The 14200-nt window shown below is 39.4% G+C and overlaps 1 protein-coding gene across 1 annotated transcript in view; it reads left to right on the forward strand.

The window, feature by feature from the left end:
- The window catches only part of LAPTM4B (lysosomal protein transmembrane 4 beta), a 61797-nt gene extending 48502 nt beyond the window's left edge, over positions 1-13295 (forward strand). Inside the window, exon 7 of the mRNA XM_069005194.1 lies at positions 11260-13295. Within this exon, the coding sequence (XP_068861295.1) occupies positions 11260-11334 (75 nt within the window). The 3' untranslated portion in view covers positions 11335-13295. The remainder of the gene's footprint in view (positions 1-11259) is intronic.
- The last annotated feature ends 905 nt before the right edge of the window (positions 13296-14200 follow it).

Raw genomic sequence — 14200 nt, forward strand, 5'->3', positions numbered from 1 at the left:
TGTCTGCTGCGGTCTGTTCCAAACTGCACAGCACTTGTGGGTTTGGTCCTCTGTCTTATGAGCAGTGAGGAAAGCGAGGTCTGCTTTAAATTAACTCTGGGACAGACACTCAACTTCAGAAAGAACAAGGCTGAGTGGGTATTCATCTACTAAATTTAGAAGATCAGCAAAAGTTTGTGGGAGTTTCTGGCTGACAGGTGCTTTACAGTTGTGATTTACTAACAGTAATAGATTTTTTTATACACACAGAAGCCTTTCCAGCAGCATCTGTAATGTAAGCACGGCTGTGATAACCACACTCTTGGCAGATAACCAGTCTTGTTAAACAATTTGGCTGTCCTGTGTGAGCTATATCCAGGTTTCTGTCTTGTTAACTCTTGAGTGGAATACACGATGTAATTGTAAAAGATAAGGTTAGAAAGAGATGTAGTTTGGTAATTAAAAAGTCCATTGAAAGAGTAGTGCTCTCTCACAGTTTTCTGCGCTCAAGACAACACATCAACCATGTGTTACACAGAGTGAAAGTATGCTTCAATGTCTTCACTACTGATGAATTGTAGATGAATACACCTTGAGAAAGCATGTGCTCATCCAGAAAATGCTCATTTTGAAAAAAAAAAAGGAAAAATTGAAAAAATAACTGTTCTGCCTGTACAAAATCATGATGTACAACTAGAGATGAAGCACTATGAGGCTGACCAAGATGTAGGAAAGACATCTGTGACCTGAAGAGGGCTTTTGCTCCATGCCTCTGAATGGAGAGAGTAATTACACCATTACTCTGGATTACTTTTATGAGGTTGCACATGATGAAAAAAGACAATAGCTTCCTGAATTCAATTTTCTTCCCAGGCAAGGGTAATCACAATCTGTCCCTAAATATTGTTGTATCCTAGAAATATATACATTTATTCATCTATCTGGAGTGCTGAAAACACTGTGCTGCTTCATTACAGAATTTCATAAACTCATGTAAAGCTTCCTAAATAGTGTCTTGAAGAGCTAGTGGCTTGGAATAAACAAGCAGTTTTACCAAAGAAAAACAAGCCATACCAGCTCCAACTTTGCACAGATGATTTTGCAGCACTGAACCCTACTTCTCTGCTGAATAGGGTTATAAATGATCTCTGAGCTATTCTGCTTCCAGTTACTCCATCTGTAATCATTCTAGTGTGGTTTCTAAAGGAAATGCATGCATATAAACATGAAAATACTTCCTGTCCATGTTGAGAGGAAGATTTCTTGGGATTTATTTGACAGACAACATACAATGAAATCTTTAAATAGTAATTAACCAGCACACTCTGGACAGATTTTTCAAGCAAAAGCTTCCAAATGAAACCAGAACAGCATCTGTGTATACAGCAAAGTCAAACATCTCTCATTTGATATTAAATAAGATTTGGCTCAGATATGAAGCTTTGGTTTTGGCCCTATACCCAGGGCTGTTTTTATCTGGGGATGAGGAGGAAGAAAAAGAAAAAGATAGGAACGTTTTGTTTCAGACATTGCTGTTACTTCCTCAGAAACATTTGCTTTGACTGGACTTATTTGACAAGAGCATCCATTTACATTGTAAACAAGCACCTTTGAAGCAGATATTTATAAGCATTTACTTATAAGAATTGCTTCTAAAGGGCAGTCAATCTCATCTGGAAGATCATCTGACCCAGGTCAGGTGGGTGAAAGTGCCTGCCGCTTTCCTGAACATGAATGTAGGTCAGCTACCTCCCCAGCACCTTTCACATACCTGGTCTTGGAGCTCTCCCTTCAGCCTGGACCCAAAACTGTCAAGTGGGTTTCTTAGTATGAAGAAAGTAAGTGGGGACTGCACTGCAGGGGAGTGAGGATCCTTAGTGAGATGAAAGAGGGCAGAACAAGAGAGAATGTAAGAGAGGTCTTTAAAGTCATGAGTGGCAGAGGAGGTGGTCCCTGGATTATCAAAAGAGCTAGGGGACACTCAGTGAAATAGCTACTGGCAGGTTTCATAGCAAACCAAAGGTATTTCTTCATGGAACACCTAGATGAGTTGTGGGACTGCTTGCCAGGGGACATTGCAGTGTTAGACATCAACATGGAGTGAAGTACAGGCTAAAAAAATCAGTGGAAGAAAAAATTCCTGTAATGACCAGTAGCCCAGCAAGTCCTTGACATTCAAATTTCTAACACTTCAGAGAATATTCTGGGCAAATTGTAACTATGCATGCTTGCACTGCCCTTTCTTAATTTCTTTCATTGTTATGTCTTGCACTTCTGTTTCTTTATCATTCATCACTAATTACTGTGATCTGGATGGACCTTTTAACTTATCCAGGAGAGTTGTTCCTACATGCAAGTGCTTAACTGCAGCATTATGAAAGCTAATCCCTACTTCTGTCTCCAGTGCTTGTCTTGTATGCAACATCTGACTGCATCTCACCACAGAATTATTATTATTCCTCTTTCTTCACTACTGGAAAAAAGCTCCCTCTTCTCCTGAAGGCTGTCAGCCTTTTCATACAGTCCGTGTAAAATGTGAATTCTTGTTAAGGGATTAAATAGAAAACTGAATTCTCAGTGGATTTAGTTTTAATACTTCTTGTTTCTCCCACTGGTGAGTGCTGTGTGCAGTTTTGGGCACCACAATGTAAGAAAGATATAAAGCTATTAGAGAGTGTCCAAAGGAGGGCCACAAGCACGGTGAAGGGTCTGGAGGGGAAGCTGTATGAGAAGTGGCTGAGGTCACTTGGTCTGTTCAGCCTGGAGGAGAGAAGACTGAGGGGAAACCTCATAGTAATGTACAGCTTGCTCACAAGGGGAAGTGTAGTGGCAGACATTGATCTCTTCTCTCTGCTGACCACTGGGAACAGCCTGAAGTTGTGTCAGGGGAAATTTAGATTGGATATCAGAAAAAGGTTGTTCACCCAGAGGGTGGTTGGCCTGGAACAGGCTCCCCAGGGAAATGGTCACAGCACCAAGGCTGACAAAGTTCAGAAGTGTTTGGACAATGCTCTAAAGCACACGGTGTGACTCTTGGGGCTGTACTGTGCAGGGCCTGGAGTTGGGCTTCAATGACCCTTGTGGGTCCCTTCCAACTCAGGATATTCTATGATTCTGTGAACTCTTGGGAACTCATTATAGAAAAAACACATTTCTTCAGACACTTTATAAATGCTACTTCTTTTCTCCCTGCACAGAGAAACATTAAAAACTTTTGAAGGCCAGCCTCAATAAAATCAGTATATTTATTAGCTTCCAGTAAATTTTGTATAGGAAATAAAACAAGTGCTACATTAGTAGGCTTATTTCCTTTCAAACAAAATACAAAATTGATTATATAATCAGTGATATTTACATCCAGTCCAGAGCTCATTGTCACACAAAGTACTAAAGGAAATAGCTACCACTTTGTGGCTTGAGTCTCCAAAACAGAGCTTGAATTGAGAAGATCTGGATTTCAGAAACTTTTAAGCAAAAAATATACCTTAATTTTATGTTTTCCTTTGTAATCTTGGACTGCTCAGAAGAAAACCACATTGTCAAACTTGACAAGAAAACCTTGCAAAGAGAGAATTATTCTAAGCTTTTTCAGCCTACAGAGTGAAGCAATTAGCTGGCTGTAGCTGTGTATGTGCACAGACATCTTCTGTTTTCCCCAGGTGATCTTCATAACATCTGTGTAGTCAAGATCCCAACAGTACTTTTGGGACTATCTTGAATGGGACAGGTGCTCTCAGTGGCAGCCTTCCCTCTAGAGCTGTTTGTAGGCTGGCTGCAGCTTCACTGTGGCTGAACATGCTTTAGGTTGCAGTTAATGGCTCCTCAAAGCACCACAGCTGTGGGAGGAAATTCCGCTCCTCTTGGCTGGGGGGATGACAGGACAGCAGGCAAGTAAACATGAAATTAGTGAATGTGATTGCATGCCATTAAAGCCTCTCCAAACCACACAGTGGTGTCAGATTGGTGCAAGTCAGTTGTTCATGGCTGGAATCACTGAGATGAAATGAACCCAGAGTAGAGGACCGGTGCAATTAGGCACGTGCTGCTTAAAACCTCTTTCAGTTCAGTTGTCTCTGAACCTGATGCATCAGCCTTTTGCTATATTGAGGAGAAGATGTACCCTGAATTAGGAAAGGCATGCGGTGACTGTATTTCAGCACTGTATTCAGCACTGGCTCTGGCATATGCTTCCCATCTGTCTAACACTATTCATCTTGTGGCTACTCTCCCTGCTCTTTTTAAGAAACACAGAATATGGCCTGAGCCCACTGACACTTTGTATTTGACCTGTGTGGAAGAAAAAACTCCTTTTGTCCTCTCTTCTTTTCCTCCCCACTTATTCACATTGGCCTTCCCTAAGGCTTTGGGTGTCTAAAATGTCAAGGTCACTTCTGCGGAAGAATGATGTGTAGTACATACAGAGCTGTGGTGAAGAGCTTAGGATAAACATTTGCAGGCACAGGCTGAAATTTCTGCAAATACATATTTAGTTTGTAAATATTTCCACAATTTAGCACGTCTCATACAGTCATATGCAAGTGTCATTGATGCCATGAAGATTTTTGGCCTTTTCTTTTATACCCGTTATACCTTTTTTACAACTTCTGTATTCTTAGTGCTTTTTGCCTACATTCTTGGACTTGTTAGTCAAGCTAAGAGACTAAACATTTTAGAAGCTTCGTAGCTAGGGATCAGTGTGCCCCAGAGCCCAAGGTCCTCTCCAATACACGTTCTGTAAACCAAGATAGAACCATCCAGGGGAAGGTTCCTTGGGGAGGGGGGCTCACTCGAGCCTCTCATTGGGGAATCTTGGAGGGGGCATTTTTGCAGAGTGCATCTCAATGCATATGACCTGGATGTGTGCACCTAAGGATACTTAAAATAAATACCAAGGTAAAATCCCTTTTCCCCTTCTAATAGTGTATGACTTGATTTTAAGACCAGGAAAAGGCATCATCATCCAAGAGAGTTTTGACTCTGTCTTGATGCTTCCAACATCTTTTAAGAAGTTTCAAATAATACGCCTATTTTACAAATGTGAGATCCTTCTAAGGCAAAGTCAAACAATTTGTCAGAGCTCCAAATGATAGCAATGGGACCGGGATTAAATTGCAGTAGTAATGACCCTAATTCCACACAACTATTTATTGTCACCTGTCCCTGTCACCTCTGTGATGCAACCTGAACTCCTTCAGCATAAAGTGACAGTGTTTTTACTGAAAAGCTAAAGTTTGAGAAAACATCCTGAATGTTCACTATAGCCATCAGTACTTATCATAGATATTTTTAATCTATAGCTCTTTTTGTAATTTAAGTTCTAGAAGGTGTTGGGTAAAAGTATATTACAGTTGTGTTTTTTTCTAACAAGACATCAACAAGGTCTTTTGTCATGAGAACTCACAAATGTTTCATACATCAGCCTAACAGAATGCTGTTCAAACTCAAAGCTGTTGTGTACCATTCCATCCAGTGGAGAATACAAATGGCTGTTGGAAAAAGCGATCCAAAGCTCTCTGGAGACACATAAAGATTTCTGTTGAGTTCAGTGAGGTTTGGGTGAGAATGCAGTAATAATCAATTGATGAAATATTTTAGTTTACTTTTATGGAACCAAGCATATTTTCTCCTTCAGAAAGGGGAGATCTAAGAGCTTGAGTTCAAACAGGAATCACTCCAGCAATATGGGAAAACTCGTACATGTGCTGAAGAAAGAAAATTTTCTCCTGGAAGTTCAAGTAAATGTGGAATCAGCTGCAAAGATATGGAGTGATTATTGAAATTATGCAATATGCACCCCAAAACAGGCAAACAAAGAAACAAAACACTGTTGGGACAAGATTAACTACAAACTGTTTGAAGATGCAAGTATTTACCTGTGTCTCTTCTTAGATATATTTCTAAGCAATGCCTTAAAAAACTTATTCTCCAAAACCAGATTAACCAGGATGTAAAAAATATGAAATGACATATGCTTATATTAACTGAATATGTTATAGCCATTGGCCAACTTGTTTGGTAATTATTTCTTTCAGAGAAGGTCATCCTGTATCATGTGCTTTATAATAGAGAAATGCTTATGTAAAACAATTAACCAAACCACTCAGATGACACCAGCTAAGCCAGGAACAGGATTTCTTATGGGTCAGTTATGGATTACTTCTGCATATTATACAAAACTGCTTATCACAAAATGCTTAAATGCTATTGGGAGCAAATCCCAGCACTCAGCATTCCCTGTCCCACTTGAGCATGGGCTACATAGCCCCAGTTTCTTCTATTTCCTTCCCCTCCCTCCCTCCCTTCCTCCCTCCCTCCCCTTCAAACCTAACTGAAAATCTTATATGGCAGATTGGAGCTGTGGGTTTGAACCCTCTTGGTTTGAGACCCCCTAGAGCTCTGATCTGAGAGTCTCTGTGTGATGCCTTTACACTGTACAAACAGTGAGTAATGTTACCTCTGGCTGCATCTTAAAGGATGGTGTTAAAATGGTACATGGTTCTTAAAAACAATTAATGCAGTTATAGGGCTTGTGAAAGAAGTTAGGAGCTTCTGTCCTTTAGATTCTAGGCATCCTATAGGACTGAACTTTGCAACTAACTGATTTCCAAACTCGCTTGCTGGTCTACTGATAAAAAGCCAGAATGTCTTTACATAGGGGTCACTGAGTTCCAAAAAATGGGCGTCCTTCATAATTTTTGTAGTAATTTGTGAGTGACAATCGCAAACACTCTGCAAACATTAATCCCACAGCATTCAGCCAACTAACATACATTTTTCTCAATTCACAACAAAGAAACACAAAAATGGAATGCCTGGGAAGCAAAATGTGTCGGTTGTCTGAGTGGATATTCTGCCTTGAGGTACCATGTACCTAAAATATGCATATATTTTTTGTACTTTGTGAATTAATTTAGACTATATCCATTCTAATTAGATTCATAGATAAGACTGAATAGAGAGTTTCTATTTTTCCAGTTTCTGAACTCACTCTTTGGCTTGGTGACTGGCTTCCATTTTATGTCTCTGGAGAGCGTAATGTAGTGCCTGAATATCTATGCTGGTTTATGTTCAAGGCACTTAGCTGCTTCCATTAGCCATGCTGAAATTTAACACAAGAAACTACTCCAGAAAACTACTCTTACCCAGATTTTCATCTCAGCTTCTTTGGTATAAATTCAATGATTAAAATTTTAATGAAATTATCTTTTCATGTAAAATATTGGTCATTTTAAAAGTAAGCAGTTAAAAGCTGAGATAATTCAGGTTTTATGATATTTCTCCCTTTTTCCAAAATAGATTGAATTGAGGAAAGCTGGAAAAAATATTAAAGGAAAGTAAGGGCCTGAAACCCTGTTTTTGTAAAAAATAATCTTTTACAGAGGCAGAGTTGCAGGATTTGTAATCAGAGGTGGCTGAAGAGTTATTCAAACTGTCATGGAAGCTGAAGGATGATTATTTAGACTTAAAATTGATGGATGATTATGTAACTGTAACAAAACCACATTGATGGAAAGTAAAAGTTAAATTAATTTGAAGGGCTTTTACTGTATGAATGATGTGAGACACTTGGCGTCCCAGCTGGTGCCATATATTCAACAAACTGAGTGTTTTCCTCCATTTGTTGTCCATTACCTTTATTTACCTTAACTTTTGTCTAATATTCTGTCCATATTTTCTTCATTTAACTTAAACACTGCTGGGCAAAGGTAGTAATTTTGAATTCTGCTTCTTCTACACTGATTATTTTTATGACTATTTTGTTAGGGAATGAAAGATCAGGATATCTAAATACTGAAACAAAAAAATGTGTGGGCTGTAAGCCTGTAAAGTCTTCACTGATAGAACTGTTCAAACAAAAAACCATTGCCAGTAATAAGGGACACTAAACTTTAAAAACATTTGGCAAATACGCTTTAGCCTTCTAGTGTAAATATTTTGTTGTGAAACTTCCGAACCTTTTCAACAGCCTCCCCAGTTCGTATCCCACATACTTCGAATATTCCTATAGAAATCCATATGCCTTAGGATTTAGCCAGTGACTTCTCCAAAATGGCTCCTGGAGGTATTGTTATGACCTGCCACTGAGGTGGGGTAACTGAGGCTCCTGTTAATAAACCCCTTGAGGTGAATTAGAGTGAAATATTACTGAATGGCCAGTGTAAATACAACACAGACTTATTTTAAAACAATTTAATTGCAGCAGAAAGGAGGCATGTGGCCTTTTTGGTTCTTTTCTATAAAAATATCACAAAAAAAATATATAAGGAAAAGAAAGAAATAGAGAGAGATGGAAAGGTTAAGAGTAGATAGTGGAGAGGAAAGACATAACTGCCCATGCATCCAGTGACAAGATTTGGTTGTTGTAATTTTGATGTCTGTGGTTGAAATAATGGTCACACTTTTGCTTCATTGAGGGTAGAGGCCCACGAAACAAAAAGTTCCTCAGGTTATGTATCTTCAAGTTAGCAGAGGAGCACCCAGATCCTTTCCAGGGAGGGGATTCTTTGAGTCTAATGCAACACTATGGAGCATAGATAGTTTTCCAATGGAGAGTTCCCAAAAAGAGTTGGGGTGTTTGGAGGCCTTGGTGGTCCATAGTCCTCTCTAGGGATATGGCTGATGTTTGACCTTGCTTCTGCACTTGTGCTGAATGTTGTGTGGTCACCACAGAACAGGAAAATTTCCCCCAGAAAGGGACTGCCCTACCTTTGTACAGCCCTACCTTTCCAGGAATGTTCTGTTCCAACTTGCCCACTTGAATGGTCGTCACTGTTTGAGGTATAGCAGTGTATTATCTCCTTGCTGTCTGGACTTCTACAGGCATTTCTATCTCCTCTCACTTCTTGTTGAACTGTTGGTAAGTGAGAAAGTGTCTTCTGAGGGCCCTTGGGGCCATTGACCCATATGTGAGGTTTGGGTCTGCAGAATGAAGAAGAATGCCTACCTCCCAGGATGTAAAAGCCTCACCAGGAGGCTTTTCTCCTACCAGACAGATTTTGTTTCATACAGCAGTGAAGGGAATGGAGAAATTCACTCATGTCAGTAATCCTCCAGGCCAGGAGACCTACTGGACATGACAGCAACCTCAATGCTGAAGTAGTAATATTGATGTAAACACATTAGTCTTAGGACACATGGATCTAAAAGAGGATCAGAACACAGGAAGAGGTATTGTCCAGTACTCAGCAGCTCATCTTTATTAGCTGGAAGATGGACAGCTCTTTGGACTGCATCTGCTGTCACTTCTTGTCACACCTGATGAAACAGACTCTGAACCAGAAAGAAATGGACCACAGGTTGGGGCATAGCATTACAGAAGTGCAGTAAGACACCTAAATCTTCACAAAGGGAACTTGATTAATTTTCAGAGTCATCTGTAGATCAGATTTAATTACTAATCATATTGCATCATAATAAACTAATGAATATGTTTCAGTATATTTGAGAAACTAGTGCTTTTTTAGTAACATGAGGATTTTACTAGAAATCCTGTTATTAAATTAGTGAGCAGCGCTAGGGAGGGGATTTCATCTGTAGTGCTTTTCACAGTTAACATGCTTTAGCGTTGTGATTTACTGAGGTTACATTGCAAAATATATTTATGATTTTTATCGTAATATTTATTTGAAGTTCTATATGTTGTCCTAATTTCACTAGATAAATAGCCATAAGATGCTTGCATCCTTTAAGGTGCAATAAATTTAATAATTTATTAAATGCTTTTCAAATACAAGGGGTTTTAGATTGTGTAGTGCATAGAATACCGCATTTACAAGCTCAAACATATGGTATTAATGAAGAGCAATGGCTCTGACTGTTTCCTTTTCTAAGTAATGAAACTTTTTTGATTAAGAGCTGAAGATGCCAAGGTAGCCATTCTGTAATCTTAACAAATGTGCACAGATGTACTTGAGCACATGGTCATCAATGCATGTTTGTAAACTCACATGAGTATAATGTGAATCACACTTGGAACTATCCCACAAAAGTCTGATCCAAAGTCTATTTAAATCTATAAAACAATTCCTACTGATTTTGTATGTTGTGGTTGAGGTCCAAAAGGGATGATTATGGATGTTTCTTTGCAGAAGGCAGGTTATCAACTTCTTTAAGAACTGGTGAAATCCTTTCATAGCAAAATTCCTACTGGGTTTATTGACATCAGGATTTTCCCTATGTACATTTAAACAATCAGCTCTTTAATGACCACAAAGCAATGCTGAGAAATCTGGAAATACCATTATGAATAGTTTATCATCAGCTGCATAAAGTATCTCAGACAGTGCACTTCAGTGATATTCTTACACGTTATTGAGATATTTTAGGAAATGTACACTCATTCTTCATTCAGACATCTGTTTTATCCTCACTCACTGCTGAGGTTCACAGACCAGCTGCTCCTTCACCTTTTCACATGCAAGCTAACTAATGTCAGTGCTGGTGCCATTAAAAATTGCATGATGGCTAGCATGCTTGCCTAAACAAGTAGGAATCTTGGTTCAAATCTCTCCTCTGCCCTGTGTGGCCTGAACTTGCATCTCCCATGTCCTAGAAAGCTGCCTGTACTCTAGTGAATGGGGATGATGATACATGATTAAACCTGTCCTAATTTCCTAATTGCTATCAGATGTTGAAGTATTCACTGAAATGCCTCTGAGGGTATAGATCTTCCTTCTCACGGCTGAGTACTCTAGAAGCATAAAACTGGAGATTTATTTAGGCATTGGGTAATTTGTTCTCCATTTACTTTCTTTTTCCCCGCTCCAAAATAATTATTGGCTGTTTCAGGGAGGGCTCAGAAGGAGAGAATTTTGGGACGTTTCTCACTCTGGCAGTTTGAGCACTCCTCCAGGAGACAAGGTTTAGTGCTCTTGACAGAGGAGAACTGCAGAAGAAGCAGCCACTATCACTGCCAAACTGAACAAATTCAGGTACCAGCAGTGAACGGCTGAAATCAGGTTGTCACTGGGGTTATGAAGAGAAAGAAATGAAGAGAAATCATGTTTTCTTTCATAATGAAAACAGTATACAAATTGAAAAGGAGGAATTTCAAGCTAATATTATTTATTTTCCTAGCTATTCTGCTCCTGCTTAATAATTTACTGTTTTTTGGTTTGGGGGTTTGTTTGAGGGGTTTTTTTGTTGGTTTGGGGTTTTTTGTTGTTGTTGGTTTGGGGTTTGTTTGTTTGATTTTGGACAAGGCCTTAGGGGTTTTCTTTTCTGTAAATTTTATCTCTGACTTCTTTTTTAAAAATACGCACTTTTTTTTCTTTCCTGCAGGTCCTGTTACCACCATATGATGATCCTGTGAATGGAGCTGCTAAAGATCCACCACCACCTTACGTGTCAGCATAAGTGAGAGTGCTGTGTCCCTGGGAAGGATAGCTTTACTTTACAGACATTGAAGCAATAGTTTGATAATTTCACTTCCAGGATATAACCTCTGTGGGTTACACTTTGCTGTTTTGCTGACATATTGAAACCTAAATTGTAGGATTAATATTCTGTAGATAGTTTTAATAATTTGCTGCAACTACAGTAGTGTTTCAGAAACTAGTGAATCAGTTTCAGAATAATTTGGGGTAGCGCTAGGGTTACAGTAGCCACTGAATAGCTTTTTCCACCATGTCTGACCTGCAGTGCTAGAGGACGTAGAACTTAGCATTCTCAATCAGGTTCAGAGTGTAACTTTATTTTTTTTATTTGTAAAACTTCCAAAGCATTACAAATATGTTTCTCAGATGCCCACATTCAGAATACAGACCAAGTCCAAAAAAGTCACATTCCAATTCATTCCTGTTCTGCAAGAATTTTTGAAGTTACTATGCTATGAATGATGATGATTGCAAGAAGAATTAGTCTTATGCACTGTTCTCATCAACCGGGCTAATGGGAAACATATTGAATTGGGAAGGATAAGTATGGGAAATGAGAATAGACAAAGCACTCCATGTGTAACAAGCCAGAACCTGTGGTCTACACAGAATCACTTTGTCCCAGCTTGAAACCATTCTAATGCTCAAAAAAAGTTAGCAAATTTTGATAACTTTCATTTCCTGCCTACACACCTTCTTCCTCCCCACTAACTTCACAAATAGTACTTTGAGGTCACAAAATCCCTGCTTTTAAAGTCTCATGACTAGGTGACAAAGCTGTGTCTTGCGCGCTCAACATGCAAATGTTTTCCCATTGGAATGTGCCTGTAAATACCGCAATGTTCTGCTGAGTGTAGACTAAATTATGCAGATTCTAAGATACATGTTTCCAACCTGTGGGGAACTTAAGCATGTAACTTCCTTGAGCATCAGCAGATATGTTTTGCCTGTTTCTCATATACATCAGTGTTGGGGGGGTTAGATTCCTTTTATGACTGAACTGGTTGTACTGAGAATCTTTCTCATGGGACTCATCCATCCATAAATGCTTGTGTGAGGTATTTATTGCTTCTCCAGAGAAGTGCCTCCTGCACATGTGACTTTTTGTTTTGACGAGGTTTCTGCTTTTAATTGAAAAGGAGCACGAAAAGGGAATATAATGTGCGTTTCTACCTCTCATTGTTTCCCCCTGTGTTGTCTCCTTTGCATTTGAGGTGACTGAGCAGACTGAAGCTAAACTGGTGTCATTTGCACAGCACCCCAGGTAAAGGGCAGTGCAGAGCTGAGTCACAGTTTGGAGGGGCACCAGAAGACACCAAGGTGCCATCTGTCCTGTGGCTGGGCTGGCACATGAGTCCACACCCTTCCTAAGGAGGATACCTTAGCTGTTCTCACCCTTAGTGCATTGACTCCATTCTGCAGACTGAAGAAATGTGGAACTTCTCCTGCCTTTTTCTGGAAAAGAGCTTTCCAGGGGAACACAGGACCAACAAATTCTTTTCGGAGAGATTGCAGCTGTGAGCTGTTCTTGCAGAGGCCAGGGAAGGAAAGGACAGGCTCTTTCTGCCTGTCTCTTCTACACCCCTGGCAAAAGGCAGGTCCCCATCTGCTTGTTGGAATTTTACTTCACAGTTTATCTACTCTGAGATCAAACTAAGCAATGCATTTGAATGAACCAATCCTGAAATCCATCCAGTGATCTTTGTCACAGTCCTGTTTTTTCCTTCTGAATAACGCCATCTACTCTCATTACAGATGTCTTTGGGAAATAATCTGAATTTGGGGGTTGTGCTGGCTGGCTGAGCTTCTGAGCTTCCTTTTCTTTCATTCTTGACAGATTTGTGAAGGATTTTAAACAGTCATCTGTTTAAGAAAAGCTGGTTGTAAATACATTGCATCTGTGTATACAAACTTCTCTACAATAAAAGGGTGTTTCCTCAAGACTATGGAAATAATTTTTTATGGTCTTCAAGCACAAACATATACAAATTCCTGTCCAATCAGTCTGTGACGGTAGAATTTTCTCTGTAGAGGGCTAAAAGAGAGTTTTTTAGTCCACTCATCAGTCAATTCACCAGCTTTCCCACCATACTGTATAAATGGAGAAGAGGACAGTAAATTCTATAATTTATTGCAAAATAAGACCAAAAGATAATTCAAGGTTTTAGTTCATTGTCCAAAACTGCAGGCATTTTTTCAGGTCTGATGAAGTGTGTAATACCGAACAGGGCTAAACTGAGCTACACTGAAAGCTAGGGCAACTTTTTCTCCACACCATAGTAGGGATAATGGGCTAATTCACATGAAATTTCTGTAGACTTGTCTTACTAAAGAATCAAGATTTCTTCACACACCCCATGCATGCATAAATGTGAGTACAGTGTGTCCTGCCAGAACTCCTCTTGGATTTGGTCCCATTGGAGTTAAAGAGGGCAGGAAGGTTGCGGTATCAAAACCATGACATTCTTGCACACAGAGTAAATAGCTGGGTAGGAGGTAACAGATAATGTAATATAAATTCAGTTCTGGTGATGTATTGGAGGATCCCTATGAAAGATGAGTTCCACTGCTCCCAAACAAAAATGAGATTCTGTGGGTTACATGAAGAGACATGAACTCCAGCTGAAGGAGTTTTATCCTCAGATGTTGAATTCGTTCTCCATTTCCATGTATAATCCTGGGGAATTTGCACCACAGCTATTCTATAACTTGTTTTTAATAGTCATTTGTGACACAGAAAGCCCATTAAAAAGCTGGCTCCTTAAGTTTCTGTGTTTTGGGAACTGCTTACTCCTAACAGTTTTTTCCAATGTTCTTTGCATTTTTTTTTCCTTTCTCACAGATAT

This window comes from Aphelocoma coerulescens, chromosome 2, assembly GCF_041296385.1.
Source record: "Aphelocoma coerulescens isolate FSJ_1873_10779 chromosome 2, UR_Acoe_1.0, whole genome shotgun sequence".
In the NCBI taxonomy this organism is placed as follows: domain Eukaryota; kingdom Metazoa; phylum Chordata; class Aves; order Passeriformes; family Corvidae; genus Aphelocoma; species Aphelocoma coerulescens.